General features: G+C 39.7%; 1 protein-coding gene across 4 annotated transcripts in view; it reads left to right on the top strand.

The window, feature by feature from the left end:
• gab1 (GRB2-associated binding protein 1) overlaps nt 1–22,723 on the top strand; it is a 46,843-nt gene that overhangs the window by 19,506 nt on the left and 4,614 nt on the right. For 2 of the 4 annotated variants that reach the window (XM_029500261.1, XM_029500276.1), the window contains 8 exons: nt 11,242–11,370; nt 11,885–12,050; nt 15,013–15,241; nt 15,902–16,587; nt 18,145–18,239; nt 18,721–19,021; nt 21,392–21,481; nt 22,621–22,714. In XM_029500261.1, coding sequence (XP_029356121.1) covers nt 11,242–11,370; nt 11,885–12,050; nt 15,013–15,241; nt 15,902–16,587; nt 18,145–18,239; nt 18,721–19,021; nt 21,392–21,481; nt 22,621–22,714 — 1,790 coding nt within the window. Of the gene's footprint in view, nt 1–11,241; nt 11,371–11,884; nt 12,051–15,012; nt 15,242–15,413; nt 15,507–15,901; nt 16,588–18,144; nt 18,240–18,720; nt 19,022–21,391; nt 21,482–22,620; nt 22,715–22,723 lie in introns of all 4 variants that reach the window. The other 2 variants (XM_029500255.1, XM_029500268.1) reach the window with 2 other exon arrangements.

The raw sequence follows: 22,723 nt of genomic DNA on the forward strand, positions 1-22,723 counted from the left end.
TCTTGGGGCTTTCCAGGAACATTGGCCATCTTTGTGCTGATGGGTGACAGCATAACAAGCATGTCTTTGCTTCTAACGTGTACAGAAATTGGACTGAATTGCAAAGCAATGCCTCAATACTGGTTTAAATCTGGGTAAGATCTCTGCAAAATTTTCTAAATGGTTCCTCTCGTTATACTTCAAGGGGCTACAGTCTTTATGTTTACTTGCAATAATAGCAGTCGTGGAAAAGTAGAGAAGTTATGAACTCACTGCTCTGCCAAAGGAGAGGGTTTGTGAAGCAGTCATGTAGAGGAAGCTGTCCATGCTGTGGCATCTCTGGCCTATTTTTATTGAGAGTGCAGATGGGAAACAGAATCACAAAGTCACTGCAGGAAGCAGAGGAAAGCTCACATCCAAGCAGAGGATGGAGCCTTCAGATGCAACACCAGAAAGAGAAATGCAAGGCATGATTTAAGACTTTGGATTAGTATATTAATCAACAATTGCTGTATTGTGGGAACAGGACTACATAGCTGGCCTGCTAGGAAAAGCAACACAAATTGTGAGATGAGACCCCATGAAATTCTATCTTGACCTACTTAATGTGATGTCTTTCCTATTGACAGATGGAAGGACAAAAAGCAGCAAAGGATAATTCAATAAAGCATAATAATAATAATGCAATAAGGATAAAAACTGGTTTAAAGTCTCTCTAAATAACTATTTTAAATAAAATGATTCTACTTGTTTCAATCGAGTAGGTTGGGGTGCACACTCAATACATTTGTCCTCGTGCCACCCCCTCTGATTTAGTGGCAGTTAAGGTCTGTGGCAACCTGATTACACACAACAGGAAGCTGCAGAGGGAGAGGCCACAAACTGCAGACCCTCACACATGCTGCTGCCAATGATAACGTCAGAGGGGGCAAATAAGTGAAAATACAACAACAACAACACCACACTTGCTTACTCATTATCAATAACTGAAACCCCACAACACAGAATGAAAACAGCTTTGGATACAGAACGTATAAGAAGGTAGGCTCGCTGTCTTTCACTGAAGCTTAAATTTGTCACAGATGATCTGTAAATCAGTAGAGCTAGTTGAATATCCTACGTTTATAATGATAGTATTGGCGATGCCAGGTAGTGCTTGTCCTACAATATAAGTTGAAATTATTCACCTGCAAATCACATGTTAATTGTGTGACTGGGCATTGTCCATTGGCCAACTTGATTTCACAAATATATTCATGTTAGAGCTCATCTGTTTCCCAAAGCTTAAAAACATCCCCTGTATTTTCATTTATTTGTGTGTTATTTTGTTGTTGTTTTTTTTTTTACCTTAAGTGGAACATGGTATTGTTCTATAAAAATAAACAAATGAAGGAAAAAAAAACTGTCTCAATGATGTGAAAGTGAAGATTTGGATTCATACTGCCAGGGACTTTTTTTTCTAGTATAAATGGGAACTAGGAAATCATTTAATGCTTCAATGCAAATATTGTACACTTTGTAGTAAGTAGTATTATATGTACCTGTTGAAAAGCTCAGTGATGTCCATACCCTTTGTGAACTGTCCCAGTGCAACCATAGTTTTCAATACTTTGTTGGAATAATGAATCATCTGGCCTAGTTATTGATATATCAAAGAGCATATGAACCTGTGTGAGCCTACTTTTTAAGATAATTCACAGGTAAACATGGAGACAGCTGGAATCTTTTTTTTTTCTTTTTTTTTTGATGGCCAAACTGTCCATTTGAATAAAATATAGTGTTTCCCACCACCTGTGTCAGCTGTCGTTCACATATGGTCAAGCATGGATTGCATTATCTAACAAGAATTCATCAAGCATGACTGTGATCTGAACAGAACAAATCTAGTGTTTACCTTGGGCTAAGAGACTCACCATTAACCACTGTCCAGGATGGTGAACCTCAGGAATGCACATTTTTCCTGGAAGTCCCCTGTCCTTCCAGCAGGCGGAGGGCTGATGACATTTGCTGAGCCACATCAATTTAGCCAAAGGCCATGCACTCTTACTTGTACGTTAACTGCCCTCTCTGGTGTTCAAGGATGTAAAAATAGCTGTTTAGCAAGAATCCCAGTCATGTCTTTTGAACAAAGACTGATTTATACAAGTTGCAGCACTAACCATAGAGGAGCTTTTGTCCCTTCTCTCCTTCTCCTTCTGCAGACCTCGTCACCAAGGCCAAGAGCGCCAAAACCTCTGACGCTCTTCACACTCCTTCCTTAGAAAAGCCTTTGTTCAGTACTGTCTTAAGGTCCAAATAGTGAAACTTAGGGAAGTACTGTGGTCTACAAGATTGCATATTTGTTTACTGCATTTGTGTCAGATTGCAGTGTCACAGAAATATTTTGTTTGTTTTTTTTTTTCCCCCCTCTGCGTCAGTGGTTGCAGCTATCTAACATTCAAGTATTTGCCCAAATAACTGCAAATGTCACATTCACTCCTTTATTTTTGCTTGCGCAAAACCTGTATTATTCCTTAAACTATATTTCTGCATGATATGTGACTTGCTCAGCATTTGACATCACTAAGGGAGTACTTTTGGTGAATTTTTCTTTAGGCCATGATTGAAGTGGGCGATGTTATTTAAAATTACAAAATCATTATTATTGGTTTTGATGGTGCTGTGTGAGTGTAATTGTGTCACTCCTGTTCATCACACATTTCCAGAGCCTTTCTGGGGATTATGAATTGGAAAAATATTTGTCCAGGCACAATTTTGTAAATGTTAGCATGATTTAATATTGTTGACAGGAAACTATTATGACAAATTCAATAATGAAAATGTTCTGTAATATAGCAAAAAGTTATGAACTTTATGTACGCAGGTCCACATCAAGGTTGAGTAAAATCACAAATACCTCTATGTATTCCTACTTCTTCTAAGGAGACTAACCTGAATAGGTCACACCAATATGGGCAATCTGTAATCTATTGTGTGTTTCATTTCCTGCTTGGGAGATGTATGCTGGTGTGAGTGTAAAGCTAATATGTAATATTTACTGGCCATGAAAGGTGGTTTGTTTCCTGTGTGGCCATAAAATGTTTTCTATTGGTGATTTCTGGCAGATTAACCGATGGCACAGACTAATTTCTTCTGTTATCACCAAAAATTTTAGCCTACTCTCCCACTTTTCTCCACCCTGTGGTCATCCTATGCCCCATCTCTCCCTCATGCTTTCCCTTGTGTTTTTCTGAGGAACAAACAGAGAAACTGTCCTAGTCAGGATGAGTCAGCGCAGCTGGGGTGCAGGTCATTTACCCACAACCCACTCAGGCGGGACAGATGGCCCAGCCACTCGCATGCTGCTGAGCGCCAACTATGTATCCAGAGTCTGGTAGCTAAGCTAATGCTAATATCTAATGGGTGAACTGGAAAAAGTTCAGCTAACAATATCAAACCGTTTCAAGTTGTGCATTCAAAATAAGCAAATTAGCAGAGTTTTCTCATATAGAAATATGTTGTTTGGTGATATACAAAGACAGCTCAGACAGAATGTACAAAGTTATGTCTTTGTTCTTTTTTGTCTCCCTTCTTTAATTATCTGTGACCGATGACATTCTGTTTTCTTTATTGTTTTTTTTGACTGTGCAACAAGACAGATATACCACCTCTGATCCTTGATAAAGTCAAAATTGCTCCACAGTAACTTTGCTATTTTTGTATCGATGCATGGAGTATGTTTTAAAGTTCATGCTGAGTAATCTGGGACAGATGAACACTGCTAGTGGCACTTATTGTGTCAAATAAAATAAATAAACGAAATAGTATTGGATGAGGGGAAAAAAATGGTTTTCGTCTTACACACACACACAAAAGATACTATCCCTTTTTCCAAGCACCTAGCACCTTTGTGTCTTTGTGTTTACAATGGAAGATATTTGCTGTACACTTTTTTTAGGTTGTTTATTCTTGAAGACTAAACTTGTATGAGACTTTGCAAACTTTCCGAGACTTAAAATTCCAAGATACTTGACAGCCGGTGAAGTAATAGGTTACCAAGGTTTTGTGGGTAAATTTGCCTGTGCAGTAAATTTGAAATACTAAATCATTGTTGTTTCAGAGTAGGAGCAAGTCTGAAAGTTTAGGGTCCTTAAAATAAAATGGACAATAAATGGACAATAAATCTAAAATAAAATCACAATTTAGTGTTCATTTAACAGCCCTAAAATTCCTGTCCTGAGAGACAGTTTTGCGTACTGTCCCAGCTGCTGCCGAAACACAGACACTGGCCTGTAGAAATATCATTTACCATTAGAGGTATGGAAGATGAGTTTAAGTATGCAATTTAACAGCCTGTGATGACAGTACATTCACATTAGCAATTAGAGCACTCAAAGCACTTAAGCTGGGAAGCACAATTAGCTTTTTAGGGACAGTAAAACTGGCTCGGTGGAATTTGAGTGGTGTTGGTAAGATGGTACACTGACATGTGGTTTCATATATTCAATCTAATGAATTAGAGAGGTTCTCGTAGTAGACTGATGTGACCACACACTGTCTTTTTCCCAACTGTACATTTGTGCAAATCCTGCTGCAATTGGGATTTTTGTCATAATTAAATGTATATTAATGTAATATGTTGTCTCTTTTATTTATTTATTTCCCGTATTATAGGTTTTGGTTTGGCATGGTACCAAGCAGGACTGTCAACACTATATCTAGAGCAATGAAATATAGTGTACACAAAAACAAATGAGCCGTAGTAAGGGGGTAAGGTCCCTGTTGACGCCAATCAGTGTCAAAGATTAGCTTTACAATTACTCTTTATCACTTCACTTGCTGCTACACAGCAGTTGACAAAAAATGGCCATTTTAGACTGGTTTATGTGCCGGACTCTCTGTTGGCTCACTGTAGCTTCATCAATGCACCACTGACTCGAGAATGGTATTCAGTGACTCATCAACCGTGTTGCAGAGCTCTTATATTTGACTGCATTACAATATACCAATATGCCATGCCATGCTGGACGATACAGCTAAGCTCTGGCATCTGTCTTTCTTATTGTCCATTATTCTCTTTCAGGAAAGACATTGGCCCCTCACTTTTGCATATTTTGTCCCTCTTTACGCACTCAAACTCCCTTTCTTTCTTAAGTCATGTTCCAGTGACCGTTGGGTCAGAAGGCCTCTGACGGCAGAGTGACTCCACTCCGTTGGCATCTCCCCCTTGACACTCCCACCCTTCTCTTCCCCTATCATCACCTTAGTCAAACCCTCAATACCATCTCTGTCTGGCTCCCATAGGCTGTAGGACAAGAGTGGGCGAATGGTGGGTGTCTTACTGTGTTTCACCCTATCAGAAGACATAGGGACCCTTGGAGAAAAAGGGGAGGGGGGATAAAAAAGGGCTGGTGGGGACAGCTGCCATGCCAAGGGAGCCCTCCCCATATCAGTCCAGTATTGTTCCATGCCGTCCCATTACCAACCCTGGTACAGCGAACACTAGACTCCTACATGCTGAAGTGGGCTCTGATTGTTACGTGAGCTGAGTGGTTCAGAATCTGGTGTGTTAAGGAAGGCTGGAATGGATATGCATGTATATTGCATTTACCGAGTACTGCAATCTGGCTTTGACTATTTGGGATTTAGCCCTTAATGCAACACCACACAAAAGGGAATGGCTACCATGGAATATATAATAGTAAAAGCAGGACTACAGGCTTCTGTGTGTTCTTCATGAGCTTTGACAGGAGGTATGTGGACAACTACAGTGTTAATTCAATGTGTGGTGTTGGGCTAAGAGCAGGTTGGTGTGGTCTGTGGTTCTGTCATTATAATATTACATGTGTGTGCATGCACTCAAACAGCTATGTATGGAATTACTATGTGGGCTTATCATGTTTAAAGTTTTTTATTTGTAGTTAAGCAAGATAGTTCTGGTGGACATTTGTTCAGCTGGTGTTTCTTTCAGTCCATTCATTCTCAGCATTGGAGGACCTTGTAAGGCCATGCTGAGATGTAACCTGGTTTCCTTCACCTAACTAAGTGAAAAGGTAGAAGGTTAAGCAAAGTCAGATATTTACTTGTTGCAGTACATTGTTCTTTACAGTACAAGTAAAACTTAAAACCAACTCCAAATGTAACTAAATTCAGTGCAAGTCTATAAAAAGCAGACCCATCATCACACATTCACACATTAGAGAAAAACTGCCTCACTACAAGGATCTGCTCTCCCTCTGTGATGGCAGTTACAAAAAACGGAGGAAACAACACTTCAGCTCAAGTACAAGTCAGTAATGCATTTTGAAAATGCCAGCGCTAGTTTATAAATAAAGTGAAAGTTGTGGGAGAAATCTTGTTATTGGTTTAACCGGATGGTACTGAAACTAGGTATACGAATTAAATATCTTTCACTTATTGGCCATCATTACCTCACAGCAAGAAGGTTCTAGGTTTGAAACCTGGGCTTGGGGCCTTACTGTGTGGGCGTACTTGTTCTCCCTGTGGGTTTCTTGTGGGTAGTCCGGCTGAGGAACAGACCCAAAATTAGGTTTTGTGTTTGTGTGTGAGGGTGTGTGAGTGAATGGTCATTAGGCCATGCAACACACTGGCCATCTGCCCTTTCGCATCTTGCAACCCTGTCTGATTAGTGGTTTAGAAAATGGATGAAAATAGATTCCAGAAATTTTGACTCTCATGGTCTCATAGACAAAGGCCATATTGGTTTGCAGAGTGTGACAGCTCACTCACAAGGTTATTTTCATTTTCATGATCAAAGTATCATTTAACCATGCCGGCTTTGCTAAATGCTATGGTTTTCCATTCTCCAGTGGTTTGCTGAGGTGGCTGCTGTCTCACAGAACTGCTGCCCAGATGTGGGTTGGCTATGTACGGTCTACCAGAAATTGTGTTGTACATTAATAAAATTGTAGCACTTCATTGAACCGAGCAGTATTCCAACTCACCCTATCAGGGAAGTATAGAATATAGTCGGCCAACTTGGAAGTTAGTCAATATGTCTTGAGCTTGTGTTCAGCTCAGACCTCATATGGGGTCATAAGGTGTCTATTCAGAAACCAAAAAAAAAAAAAAAAGCAGTGTGCAGCAGAATAGCAGTGTGAACTTTCTAACTTGTTTTTGGGGTTTATTCCTGCAGCACTCCATTATAGAAAAAGTGTGTGTGTCTGGTGCTGAGCGGACGGTACAAATTAGCCTTTTATAAACAAGAATGTGTGTATAATTGTGCATGAGGAAAGCTGTGTGAAAGCCCACAGATGGTGTATGGATGCTCCTGCTACCACACAGCTTGTCATACTACAACTAATGGTATAAACCATGCTAATGTAGCAGTGGGTGCAGGCTCCTCAGAGCTCAGATGGAGAATGATAACGCCACATTACTTTAGGATTTCAAATTAAGTTTCTGCTAAATAAATGGCCATACATTTTTTCCAGTCAAAGATTCCGAGGTCCTCATGTATACTGTGAATCTGCTTGGATCATTAAAACTAAGAGCTGTGACACCAAAACATGCTTTTCTGCTCTTGGAAACAGCTGAAATAGTCATACTGTACCAGAGGTGCTGTCTTGGTTCATATGGAGCTGGCAGTGTAGAATGATTATGTGATTTTAATGTGCGTTCTTAACAGCTGCATATTTTGATTGTCAGTTCTGGGAGTGAATTGCTGTTGATATGGCTTGTTTGCCATGGTCTTTTAGACCATTATATTTTTGTAAATAACTTAAATATTTTAGCATTTGTCTTTTTTTTTTTTTTTAATATATATATTTATGCTCTTTGTGGTGCCATCTACTGGGCTTCCCCTTCCATTGGATAGTTTTTGATCAATATCCTTAATAAGATGTGAGGTATTATCGTCAGTGAACCTCTCATACTTTTATACAATATAGTACAGCTGGGCGGTATGACCAAAGTTCTAGATCACTGTATTTTTCAAAATTACTCCGGCCTCACAGTATTTGATGTTGGGTTTTTATTTTTTATTTTTTTATTTTTTTATTTTTTTTTGCATGCATGATTCAGTGTTGAACACATTTTCCACCGATTAAGAGAAGATTTACTGCACATTGGCTAAGAATAGCTTATTCCAATCCATGGTCATGACTTTTGAGCATTGTGCACAGGCCTGGAGTGGCTAATCGGGAGGACCAGGACGATTCCCGGTGGGCCGGTCTGATGTTTGGGCCGCAAGGGCCAACTTACTTTTACTTTTGTTTATTTTTATTTATTTCATGGCATTGGGTTGAAATATATCACGTATGCCGCCTCTGCTGGCAGCTTATTTTTTTATTTTATTTATTTATTTTTTTTTTACAGTCGCGCACGTAACCATGGGAACGTAACACATCTGTTCTCGTGCACACCATGGATGTTTAAAGAGCGCACACGGTCAGTGCAGGGATCTAAAGTTGGCCGATCTGAAGCGTGAAACTCCAGAACTGAAAATGAAAACTCCGGCCCTGATTGTGCACAAGTATTAATAGCCTACAGGTTTGCACGGCCCCACAAAGTGCTGTCCGTTCATCTGTCCTTTAGCTTTGTCGGTTTTACCTGATGGTGTGGGAGCTGCAGATTTTAGTTTCATAGCTACATATGACCTTTACAGCAAACAAACCCATAAAAATCAATATAGTATTCAGCGAGTTCAGATTGATTAAGTGCACTGACAGTTCATTGCGCCTACCAAACATATTACACCGACTGGAGCAGGTAACCGGTCCAAGATGTCAGCAGCATCTACTCTTTATATCTATGTCCACCACGCTCAGTAACTCCACTATTTCTGCTCTGTTCAATGCATGTTCAGTGAAAATGGTCCCCTGTGAAACTGTTGATCAACGTGCTGCGTTCCGGATATGTTTGGGCTATTTAAACCGGTGTCGCCGGTGTATGAAAAATTCAAAACAAACATAAAAACCAGTTTTCAGTATGAACCGGTATACCGCCCAGCCCTACTATATAGTAACTTTTTTGTGATATCATGGCCACAGTGTTGTCATGTACAGTTTGATTTTTAATTGCACAGAAGCTACTCACACCCACTGTCTGATTACTGCACATACTGGTCTGCTCTACCAAACTTCACAGAACTCCGAGGGATTACAATGTTGTATTTTAAATTTATTGGCCACTGTTTTCTCAGTGTGTGGCTCTTAGGTTGCCTTTCTGTCCTCAGTTTGAGCTTGTGATTCATCAGCTATAAAGACTTCTTGATTGTGCACACTCCACTCTGTTCCCTTAAACTCTGCATGATCAGTTGTTTCCTCACAAATTTTCAAAGGCAACTTAACTCCATTGCCATTAAGCAGTTTTGTTTAACAGGTCTCACTTGCCTCTGTCTTGAGCATATACAACTCACCCAGTTGTCAACACCCTCACCCTGGGCGGGCCTGGCCTTGCTGTAACTTAAGCTCTTGGTCCTTCTGTTCCCAACAGGGTAACTTGACCCAGGATTGCTTTGTCATGTGCCAGTGAGAGAGGTTCCCTCTGTCCACACCCACTATCTTTATCCAACGAACGCAGTACAGACACATCAGTGTTGTCTTTGCACATTCACTTTAGCTTTTATGGTTAAATTTAGTACTGCGGTGGCCTGTCTTAAAGCCTGGAGGTTCAATAGGTTTATGCCTCATTTCAACTATGTTGTTGTGTTTGTAATTAAATTGTTTGCACTACAGTGTGTGAAACATGTGTTGCATGTGCGTACAATGTGTCAGTGAGGGATGTGAATGTTTTTGTTTTTGTTTTTTGTATGAAACTGTGCTATTGAATGTTTTGTCCACGTGTTTTATGCATGTCTGTGTGCCAGTTTATGTCCAAGGGCTTTGCACTCTACTTCTTTCTTCATCCTGTTTTTGGAGGGAAAGGCCCGATGTGCTTCTTGCTGTCTCAGTCTGGGGATTGGCCAACTAACAAAAGACATTCTGTGGATGGAAAAACATCTTCAGGATGAAAAAGCCTTAGCTCACAGCATGGTTAATACAGTCAAACTCTTACCCCCAAACAACAACAACAAAGCTGTATTTTTCATTCTTCACTCTCCGTTGGTATTCTTCCTCATTTGTCTGATCTCCATGTGGGTCTTGTCTATTATTTTAAATTTCATTTCACACAGTACTGGGAAGGTTTTAAGTTTAGGTTCAATCCTTCACTCATTTCGATGAATGTTTTTTGGTACTGCCTGATTAGATTGGTGAAATGTACAAAATGTCCACATATAGTTACGCTTGCCCAGGCAAAAGAAGGAAGTAAAACACACTTGGAAAAACCCTTATCGTCGGCAGAATCTAGTGATCACTCAGATGAGCCATGCTTGTGTTTTGAGCAGAGCTTATTTTGAGCCCTTGACAAAGCGTTGAACCGAACTGCATGACTCGGCAAACTCAAGAGTTTGTGATCTCTTTGAATCAACGTTTTAATGAACCACTGTTAGATATGTTGGGCAGATAAAATGATGAAAAGTGTGAAAAACACAGAACGAGCAAAGCTACAGTGGGATTGACATGCCAAAATTGAGCAACTCAGAATTTTAAACTAATACTAAATATCTGAAGAGGCCTTTTATGCCTTAACCCTTTTGCTCACTGACCTGTATCTTTCAAACAACCTGTGATATGCATGGTACAGCAACAAGAATTTAAGCTATAGTTCAAATTTGCAGTGGCAGGGAGGATATTAAACATCTATTATCTGTACTGTGACCTCAGTAACCTAGTAGTAATTTATTTGGTTATCCCAGGAAGTGCTCTCACTGTCTTTCTCTCTGATTCACTATAGGATAAGGATTTTCCTATTAAAGTGTCTTTTCATGTATACTGAGTGGAAGTAATACATTTTATCTGCTTGTGTTGCCTTTCTTTGTCTACTATGCTTGAAGTTAAGCTCTTTTGTCGGCTTTATGGTGCCATATTCTCACAGGCAAAAAATCTCCTTTAAAAGAAAAGATTCAATTGCTTGTTTCTCCTTATAGATTTGGTTATTCATCCAAATCAGGGTGCTAGACCAAACTGTGTGGCTTTTGTTCTGGTTATCCAAGGCACATATTTCTGGTTGCGGGCCTCTTCTCTCTGTCTCTCACAGTATTCTTAAGTAAGAGCAGTGCAGCTGGTGGAGAATGCACACAGAGACACAAGCTATGCTAGGACACATTGGATAAACTGCACAAATAAAGCATTTGGCCAGCCTGTGGTTAGTTGGGAATGGAGCAGTCATTGTGAGAACACACAAATAACCTTTGGCCTCATTTCTGTGCTCACCCTGCAGGCATGGAAGAAGCGATGGTTTGTTCTTCGCAGTGGCCGTCTGTCAGGCGACCCAGACGTGCTGGAGTACTACAAGAATGACCATGCCAAGAAGCCCATCCGCGTGATTGATCTCAACTTGTGTGAGCAGGTATGGTTTTTCATTACAAAGAGCATGAATATCAAGGATCCCAGCTCCACGTTTCTGCATATAAAACGAATTTAAACTTTAAAGTGCAGTTGAAATAATACTTAGTTTGTACCCTCATATTATCAAATTATCATTAATGATGACTTAAAATATATATTTTTTGGCCTTTCTGGCCTTATTAGTTAGGACAGCTTATAGAGTGACAGGAAATTGAGGAGAGAAAGGGAGCAATGACGTGCGGCAAATGACACTAGCTGGAACAAAACCAGTGTTGCCGACCAGGACCTTATAGCCTCCTGTATATGGAGCATGTGCTGTAACCACCACGCTATTGACATTCCACGTGCTTTCTTCTTTTTTTAAAGGCTCTAGTTACCCCAGCCTGAAGTAAAATTGGTTAAAAGCAATACATTTCTAAAATTAAGCTTTTACATTAGGGAAATTTTCATTGTCAAGTTGGAAATATTCACTCACCCAAATTCTTCATGTCTGGTGCTTTTGGGTGCTCCCTCAGGTGGACGCTGGGCTGACCTTCAATAAGAAGGACTTGGAGCACAGCTTCATATTTGACATCAAGACCATTGACCGTGTCTTCTACCTTGTGGCCGACACTGAAGACGAAATGAATAAGTGGGTTCGCTGCATCTGTGACATCTGTGGTTTTAACCCCACTGATGACGGTGAGAATTGGCTTAGATAGCTTCCCATCAATACTAAAATATTTTATACTCAGCTGCAGTTGTCTTTGTTGCATTCACTTGACTCCATAGAGTGACAATATGTTTTTTTGCAGTGTAGAAGAAAATATTTTAATGCAACCTCCTCCGTAAGACACCTTCTATAATATGTACATGTACAGCAGTAACTGTAAGCAAATTAAAGCAAATGCATTGCTAGAATTAAACTATGCAATATAAAATGGCTAGATAATAACTACTGTACATTTATTTCATTAGTTTCTCTTTCGTCTGCTCTGCCCCTCAAATGTCTGCCTCTTTCTTTCTGAAGGAGTTAGGTTAACCACCTGAATGTGCCAGAAAGCCTCTATTCAGCATCGTTTTCAGCCAAGGTCTAATGATCCATGTGTTGATCCATGTTATGTTGAGGTTCACGTTACACTTGTTCCCACTACTGGATAATCAAAGCGGCGTGTGCCTGCTGGTCTAACCATCTCTCTTACGTCCTTTTCCTCTTATCTGATTGTCATTCTCTCTCATTTCATCATCTCAAGTTTGCAATATATGCACCTTAATTTTGGTTCTTCACATTAGTGTGACAAGAGAAGGCGTAAATATTGCATAAAGCACTGTTGGGCATATAACAGTACGTATTATTTCAGCAAAAATAAACTTTTTAAACTTGAAACCAAAGTCACTAATGGTGCTACTCTCTGCTAAATTTTGGCTATGCCGCCACATCAGGTATATTGCTTGTGTTACAGGGCAACCCAGTCTTCACAGTATTCATATTGCTTTGGTTATGGATGTCTATAAATATTCTCATTCATCCAGGTCATTGTTCTCTCTCTCAAAATTCATTCGTAGGCAACTGGACTTGGTTATGGAATAGTTGAAACTACCATGTGAAAACAAACAGTGAGACTATTCAAGGAGAAACAAGGTCTAAAGACAAGTATCTTTGCAGATAGCCTTCCTCACTGCCTTCTCTTAGAAAAGAATGTCCTTGGCTCTCTCTTTTGCTGCATTTTACACTTTTCTGCATGTGAGACCCAACTCCTACTCTTCTCTTATGTGTGGCCACGCTAGAGTGCTTCATGGATGGGCAGATATTAGAGGAGGGAACATTAGGAGGGCTGTGGGGTGAGGACTTGAGAGATGGTGTAGGAGGTATAGATGAGCATGAGCAGAGGGGATTTTCCCTGCTCCTGCATGAATCAGCACTTAAACTTTCATCCAGCAAATAGGAGAAAGGGCAGACGATAACAGAGGAGAGAAGAGCAAGTGATGCTCGTAAAAAGAGATATGACTTTTCAAAAAAGAGAAAGTACAGACTGTGTATGAAATACAGCCAGTGACAGTTATAGAAGAGTGGGAGGAGGACTGTGAAAAGAAAAGGAAAGTAGAAAGATGTGAAATGAAAGCATAGATGTATATTACCCAGCATCCACATCAGGCTTCTTGGCTCTGTGTGCAGTTCAACAATCAGCTTGAACAGAAGAGTTTGACAAAGACAGATTTGAAAACTCACAGTGAAAAAGTGGAGACCTTCAGGAAATGCTCTCTGAAAAAGACTGTGTGGGAATCTGAAGGCAAACATTGTATTCAGACAGTTTATGAACAAGTGAGGCTTTGAAGTGGGTTTCATGTGTGAATGTGTTGGATGTGCAAGGCGATGAAAATAATTGATCATTATGTTGTTTTTTTTTTTTTTTTATGGACGCTCACAGCAACGCCCGCAATGAGATTAAACTTCGTATCAGCTGCCAGTACTATTTAGGGAGTCTTTTCACACCTATCACATGCACACTCGTATTTCAACATTAGCAATATATGTTAAAATTAAAAAGGTTTTACTTCTCCCTGGAAATCTTCCCAAGTGAGGTTATTGATTGATGTGTCATCCTCAGTCAGTTGATAGGGGTCACACAGTGTTTTCATTTGTTTATTAAACTCAGCCTCAAATTAAAGCTGTTAGCCTGACAGTATGGTTCCAAACAGATAACAGAGAAAGATATTTCCTTGACTCATTATTGCGAACCCACACACACACACACACACACACACACACACACTCCTCATGTTCAGACATTGTAGAGATGATGGTAAAATGTCAGTCAAAATGCTGCAGGTGACTATAGTATGTTACTGTAGGTAGGATTGGGTTGCTAGGAAACAGCTTACTCCAAGTTTACTCTGCCAGAGTTGACATTAACAAACAGAGCTTACTGTTTACTTTCTGTCTGACATTATCAGTCACCAATATATCGTACACTGTCCTCCTGCAATAGGTTTTGCAGATCCTACCTTGTGTGGATTGTGACTTTTGGAGGAGCCATACCAAGGAGTTGGAAAAGTAAAATGTGAAAATACAACAAAATGGTCATAATCCAGCATGTTTGCTTTTATAATTGATCATTACAAAGGCAAAAAAAAAAAAGAAGAAATGCAGAAAGGGAAACAAGAATGAGTCTGCAAAATTTAATGAAATACATTCAGTGGACGTTTAGCTGCAAGAAAATAAACTCATGTTTCCCTACAGATGATTCAAGCCCTGCTGCTCAATACTAACTTAATTTACATGAAGCGATTATTTGGCTGTAGATCTGAGCTTTTTACTGCTCCGATTAATTACAACAAAGCCACTGAACAGTGTGAAAGCCTGATCAGTCATTCACATGTCTGTTAGATCATTATGCTATCTCATTTTTTAGGATCAGCACAGTCACGAGAGTCCTGTAACCTTTCTTGTATAAAATGACACCTCTGTTTCGTTACCTTAAAGGTTACAGTTTCTGTATTCATTCTGTTATTAGTTGAGATGATCATTACATCAGAGGTGGTAATCCACCTCCTCTATATTCTCTCGAAATCATCTATGGAAAACAGTTTTGAGACAGTCATGGGCTGATTTACATATTCACAGTCTTGGGTTAATGCCAGCCATCTAATTTCTCTCCTCTAGAGGCAGCAAAAGCTGCTCACCAGTCAGCCATCAGTGGCCTGGTCGTGGATACCCCCCCTCATCCAGCACTGGGTAATATTGTTGGTCCAGCGGCAGGAGTACTGTCCAGTGTGCCTCCCCCATACCAGCCGGTCAGTGTGCGACATCTGGACTCTCAGTCCAGCTCAGAGGAACCTCAAGATTACCTTTGGCTGGCCAACTGTGAGAGTAAAAAGCCTGAACCCAACAGGTGAGTTAGTTTGTGTACTGGGCATTCAATGCCAGAGCCTCTGTGATATAAGCTTTTATCTGTGCATTTTTTTTTTTTTTTTTTTTTTTTTTTTTTTTTTCCCAGCCCATTTGTTCTTTTTGTACATTTTATCTGTACTGCCACTCTTGTCCTTGTCTCTGCTGTGTGTTAGCTCAGTGCAGCTTCACTCTCCATTGGATGGAGACCAGGAGTATTTGCTCCTGGAGGAGTGTGAGAGCAAGACTCTTTCTCCCCAGGCTAGCCTGTGAGTGACCAGCTATTCAGCTGGAAGTGCCTGCTTGTGTGGAGTGCTGCACATGCATATAAAGAAGAAACAACAACACCGCCTTAGACACTCCACCATAGATGTATATGGTGTTCTGGATGATTGTTATAGCTAGACTGAGTATTTTACCTTGATTTTGTGCATGCTTAGATTCTACAGCAGCTACACAGTACCTCAGTCATCTTCCAAAAAGAAATGACTACATGACATGAGGTGCTAAACTTGAATGATAAAAGGTGCCAGACTTTAACCTTAAGCTACTAACAATGGCTTGCCAACAGTGCTCTGATATTTTACTCTGACTGATTGGATTTCTTTGAAATTCACTAAATTTTCATGTGTAATTCCCTGTTGTATATGTGTTTTCTTCTCAGAGCCCATGCTGAGTGTTCCAAGTCTACCTCCTCAGAGACAGACCTGAATGACAACTTGCCCTCTCACCGCACACCTACATCTTCCACCTCATCAGCTAAACACACCTCGCACAACGGCTTCTTCCCACAGCACCCGGCCCCTGCCTCTGCCTCTTCCATCTACGACTCACCTCCATCACGTGGTGCCTCGCTCTCCACTGACAGTGGCCTTTACCACCTGCCTCGCAGCTACTCCCAGGACACTGTGCTGCTCCCCAAGTCTGCCTCTTCCCCTCCAGCCCATCCAGACAGTGGGGATGCCTCTGAGTTATATGTCTTCAACACACCATCGCGTAAGCCTTCAATGGAGACACAGTTGCGCAATCTTTCCATTAGTTATGACATCCCACCTACACCTGGTGCAAACTGTACCTACCAGGTGCCCCGTACGTTGTCATCATCAACAGGGCTAGCAGGCTCAGAGGGTGGGGGAGATGTAGTCCCCCCTCCAAGGCCTCCCAAGCCTTCGCTCAGTTCCACCTCAGGACCCCCACCACCCCCTGCCGAGCGCTCGCCTACGGACACCTATTTTGTGCCCCGCTCAGCCTCAGAGACGGATGGGAACTACTGTGTACCTACTAGTGCTGGGAATAAGGCATTACGCAGCAACACTATTGGCACTGTGGACTGTACCCGCCTCCGTAAAGGTTTGTGTCACAGTTTTTTGTTTGTTTGTTTGGTGATTTTTATTATTATTATTATTATTATTATTATTATTATTATTATTATTATTATTATTATTATTATTATTATTATATATTTTTTATTATTAATAATTTTTTTGGGAGTAGAATATAAGACAGCTACTATGAGATAAGATATTTAGCATTAAGTTGGACATTTTGACCTTTATGATATTTTTCATCAACCAGACACATTATATTTGGACTTACAGGCTTTTCCACAGCTTTTATGTCTGCATTTGGTGGATTTTTTTTTTTTTTTTTTTTATTTAACTCATCTGTTTTGTTCAAAAGCTATTAAAATTGTCAGACGCTTATCAGACCTGAACAGAGCAGACAATTTTCTGCAAATGCCCCAAAGGTCTTGGACGGTTTGTCCTGCTTTGTCCAATCATATATTAGGAGCAATACTAATATAACATTAAACAGCAATTAAGATACATCAAGATTCATCTCCATTAGTTCTCAAATAACACAGATATGAGTAATATGTTTTTGGTTGTGAATGCTATATAATCATTAAACTTGGTGTCCTCTATCCATTTTAAAGTGGGAGTAGCTAGTCTTTATCACATAACAATCTCTGTGCAGTATCATCACATTCACTGTGAATGTTAAATCTAAAAATCTCATAAATTAGAACCCAAGTCTCCAAGTGATGCCTTTTATATATAAAGTTACTTTGTAGAGTAACTATCCTATCAAGTCACCCCCCTTGTGGTGACAAATGTAATTACAAAAGTAACAAGATAATTGTTTACACAAGTCCCTAGTGCAACATAGTAGTCAGGCTTGACTGCGTCTAACCTTCCATCCAACTAGTACTGCCCAAATGCTGATTAACGTGGTTTCATCTGATGATGTCTTGTAAAATTTAGCACTTAAAGTGTGATGAATAATTCTGCGATCATGACACTGGGTCGAAGGACTATTCCGCACCTTTATGACATAAAAAAACATGAAAATTCATTGCAAAGAACCACTGTACTCAAACACAAAAAACCCTCACGTTTTAGCAAGAATTAGTAAGAATAAGATCATATCTTACCCATATATATATATATAAAAACAAAAAAACAAAAAAAAAAACAAAACTATATATATATATAGTTTTGGGTTTTTTTGTTTGTTTTTTTTTTATAGTTAGTTTTTCACAAAAATTACATCTCTTGTTGCCCTCACTTAAGGCTCCATGTGGCCTTCAGTAAAAAGCATCAGTGCCCAATGAGAATGAGGGGAAAACACAATAATGATACCCCTCACAGTGGAGTCCATCAATAGAAGTGTTCTTTCCCACTACGTAAATGGACATTTGTTGAGTCATGAAATCATATTTCAATTGGACCTCTATACATATCAGTAGAATTATGATAGTCATAGAAAGGCTGCAAACTATTACTGGTTTGAAAATAGTGATGTTACCATGTTTTGTTTGTACTGATGAATTACTAGTTATCCTGTTATTCTTCTAGAATATATTGAATTATGTGTATTTGTTGTAATATGATGTGTGTTTTGCAGATCTTGGATCCCAGGACTGCTATGACATTCCTAGATCATTCCCCTCTGACAAAAGCTGCTCTTTTGACTTCAATGAAAGCTTCAACAGCTACTTTGTAAGTGATAAGATCATATTATGCACCGATGCCTGGTACACATTTAATGTTGTGATTGTGGGCAATGTTATATCTTAAATATCAGTTTTTACTCCCCTGTCAGACAATGAAAGGAGAGCAGAGAGAGAAAATCAATTGTTACTTTTACTTTGTAAATGTTAATGCTCAAATGTATTATGAAAGTCTCTGACAAACCATTTTAACCCTGTCCCGGCCACATTAGCCTTCATGCCATTATTGTAAAGTCATATGGCATGAATTCATTTAAGGAGCGAGAAGAAATGTGCTGGATGATGGACATACCAGATACAGCAGGATTTTTAAATTTCACTGACTGTCTTTTTTTTATTTATGCAGTATGTACTGGCTACAATCAAAAAACGGTTAAGTCCAATCATTTTAGTTTTTCTGCCTTACTGGCAGCCAGCAGTTGTATCTTGTTTTTCTTTTTGAACATGTGCGTATGCTGTTTCACCATCAGAAAAACAAAGGAATGATGCCAGTTGGTAGCCATTCCACAGAGGAAGTAGACCAGAACTACGTGCCCATGAGTGCCAATTCCCCGTCACATCATCACTCAGGCAGTTTGCCAGAGCCAATGCATGAAGCCAACTATGTGCCTATGACTCCAAGTACCTTGGAGTTTTCCTCTTTGGGAAAGCAGGTCCCCCCACCTGCCCACATGGGATTCCGCTCAAGTCCCAAAACCCCTCCTCGTAGGCCAATGCTCAGTGACTGCCAGCCCCCACCTGTGGACCGAAATCTCAAACCTGATCGTAAAGGTGAGTGGATAATAGGGAGGCATGCATGTGTAGCTTTGACTCAGTTTCCTAAATGTTTTGATTCATTTTATCACATTGGTGCTGCATATTTGATGTGTGTTGAAAAGTCTCTTGCAGTTAACTTGCTACTTACAGTTTGCTCAGTATTCTTTAACACAATGGCTGTCCGGCCTTAACGCTCAGCTGCTGCTCTCGGTGCTGGCTCATGGTCATAAATCCATCATTTCCAACCATTTCAAAACACTTTCTCTCTTCATCATTAAGTTGCCTTTGTTATGTGGAAAAAGGGTCCTTTTTATTTTGCCTTCCTCGGTTTGTCTGGTGTATTAAATATCAACCACAATTTTCCAGCGGGCTTACACTTGGCCAGCTTAGATCACCTATTGATGAGTTAGTTTAATGGCTGCTACAGGATTTCAAATCCAACACAGTTAGTTCCTTGTCAAAAGCACTTTTGTCCTGAGCTCAAGAGGCCCTGTAGCCTGTTTTGGAGGGAGCTGGCCTCTGTGCCATGGAGTGACCGAAGCCCAGAGTGGTCACCTCCATCCCCTTTGTTCCCATCATCTGAATGGAGCTCTTTGATGAAAGACCTAATAGCAAAGAGAATTGCAATCTGGGTGGATTTGAAAGGCTGAGTAATGGGCAAGCAGAGAATGGGACTTGAAGAATGTCAGGGAGTCATCACAGAGGCGAACCAAAAGCCAGGCCTGTAATTGTCACAGAGGAAAACTGGATATTTTATGGAGTTCCATCCTTCCATATGTTGCCTTTTTTCCGGTAACCCCTTGAAGTCAGTCAACTCCAACTTAGCCATGCCGCATACTGGACTTTCATGGCTAAGTTGTGAACAGACTTCTATTACTCCAAATCATCTGTCTTCTCTGTTACAGAGCAACCAAATTAACAACACTGCTCATGTTTCACAAAAAACATACCTTGGAATATTCAATTCTGATAAGACCACATTCATTGGGTTAAAAATTACATTATTTTGGTGCAGTAAACCAAACAGTAGAATATTTATAACCCTGAAACACATTGTGTATGATTAATAGTATACAGTTTGCTGTGTATTGAACTGTTCCTGCATTTTCAGAAATGCAGCCTTTAAACTGTATTCCAGATCTTGGAGTAAAGGTCTTGGTGGTGCTGAATAGATGTTTGCAATCCATCATTTCTTGAGAGGTATAAGAGTCAGAAAAATATGACTAATTTTTCAACCATTTTTAGTTTTTCTCACAATCCATCACTCCTTATTTTTTACCTTTATTTATTTATTTATTTTTTGTTTCATTTAAAGTCACATGTCAATTTGTCTTGGTTTTATCAGGAGAACTGAGGGACAGAATCTAATGTAACATTTTCAAAGACATAGACTAATAAGCTTTCTTTTCTAATGCTGTCACTTTTTTGGAATTGCGTTAATTTATGTTAATACCCTTTATAACTGATGATGTGGAAAGTCCAAAAAGACATTATAACAACAATTATTCAGTCCGCCATACTCAATGTTGCTTGCTATAGACACAGCACAGAGACTAGTCTGTCTGTTTCAAATCTTCAACAGTCGTCCTTGAATGTTATGCATTCAGTCAAACTGGAATTGAATACAAGTAAAAAGTAATGACTCACGTCGCTGTTCAAAAGCAGTGATTAGAGGGTTTTATACTTCCATTAAGTTTAAAGCCTAGTGCATTGATGAACATGTTTTCAAAACATGCTCCTTTGATTTCTGTTTTGCCAGTTGCTCTTTTTGTTTTTATTCACCATGAGCCATGCAAAATTAATCTCTACTCTGGACTAATTCTACTCACCACATCTATACTCATCTTTGGTTCATTGTCAATCAGTTTCATTCCATTAAAGCTATTTGTGAATCCAATGAAATTGATTTTCTTTCTTCTTTGGAGATTGTGGCACATTCAGGCTCTTTTCAATACTGCAGAATGTTGTTGTGTGTTGTATCAGTGTGTTAGAGTAAAATTTGCTCTGTGCCTCATCAGTAAGTTAGTCTACAGGTTTGTTTGTTTATGTTCTTCTCGGAATTACACGATTTCTCAGTGTACTGTTAGTGCTTATACACTGCTCATTGTGCATGCACAGCTGTGATGTCAGTCTTTGTGTGGGAAGCCGTGGTGCATGGAGTGAGGTGCATGTTGGGCAGTATGGGTCTGCTGTTGTCATGACAATCATCCTCTTGATAACTGTGCTGCACAAAAAGGTGACTTGGTGTACATGAGGGTGTAGTTTTGTTGTTCAGCATAGTCTCATCTTTTGCTTTGCATGGCAGAGCAGATCTTACAGCAGGGCTTAACTGTTGTGATCGCAAAAAAATTCTTATAATAAGCAAAGTCTTCTTTCACCAATCAGGTCAGAGTCCTAAAATAATAAGAGCAAAAGGTGTTGGTTTAGAGCGAACCGACTCTCAAACCATAGGTGAATTCCCAAGACGACGCAAGGGTAGGTACTCCACACTGAACGGCTATGTGTATCTAAAAACTTTCTTCTACCTGTCCAGACTGTACTTTGTCACAACTCTTTGCATGCTGTAAACAGTTTACTTTGGTGTTTCGCTTGTTGGTTCCACGAGATAAAGTGTGTTCACACAAGAACAAGCCACATGTACCTTAGTATTTACTATTCGTGAAGAGCACGTCCACTGAAAGGAACACAATAGGTTTGAGCAAAGATTAAATAGAGTCTTTAAGTTGTAAATGCAGTGGCTGGATGGGTGTGCACTCACTGCACATACTTCTTCAGGAACAGCAAAACACCTTTACATTCCAACTGTTATTGCCTCTTTAATATCATCTTCTCTGATGTTATTTCTTCTATTCAGTAAACCAAATTTCTTTTCTCAAACTTTTTTTTTTTTTTTTTTTATTGCAATATAACATAATTCCAAAACCCGCATACGCAGACGTTTTGGCCACAACAGGACTATTGTCATAAAAACGCTCACATTGGCTCTGGAAAGTATTAGAGGGATTCTTGGGAGGAAATTGAACATTGATATCATCTAATGAAAAAAGACTGACATAAATGACCATATCCTCTCTCCTGCTCATGTACTGGCAGGAGCTACCTTTTATGAAGTTTCAAATGTTTTCATCTTAACTCCTGTAACAAAGGACATAGGCATGGGTGAACATCTATTGTGGGTGTGTTTGTAGTGTGGTATCATCCAAACTATCATATTGCACAGTTTTCCATGGTTTGTTCATAAAACCCAATGTTTTCAGCAGAGCAATGCAAACTGTATTAATATACTCGTATGCAAATGTTGTTTTCCTGCCAAACTGTGCAGGAGATGAGATCTGCTTGTGATGTGAGAAATATGAGTAACACAAATTTAAAGGTAAATTTAATGGTATTCATTGATTCATTAATTAATATGTATTTGAAAGGAATAAGAATTGGACTTGAAAGAGTAGCCCTATAGATGGGCTTTTAAAATCCAGATTTTTCTCCCAGACTTTCCTCATCTCTTTTATATGTTCAATCATCAATTATGTAAATATAATGTTACCCCCTCACATACATGTACTTTAAATTTGTGTCTTAAGCAGTGACTGACTGTGTTGTTTACCGTCCTTCAGGCAAACCTGCCCCACTCGAGATCAAACCACTGCCAGAATGGGAGGAACCCTGTACGCCTGTCCGCTCACCCGTCACACGCTCATTTGCTCGGGAGTAAGTATT

Source organism: Echeneis naucrates, chromosome 1 (assembly GCF_900963305.1).
Source record: "Echeneis naucrates chromosome 1, fEcheNa1.1, whole genome shotgun sequence".
NCBI classification, from domain to species: Eukaryota; Metazoa; Chordata; class Actinopteri; order Carangiformes; family Echeneidae; genus Echeneis; species Echeneis naucrates.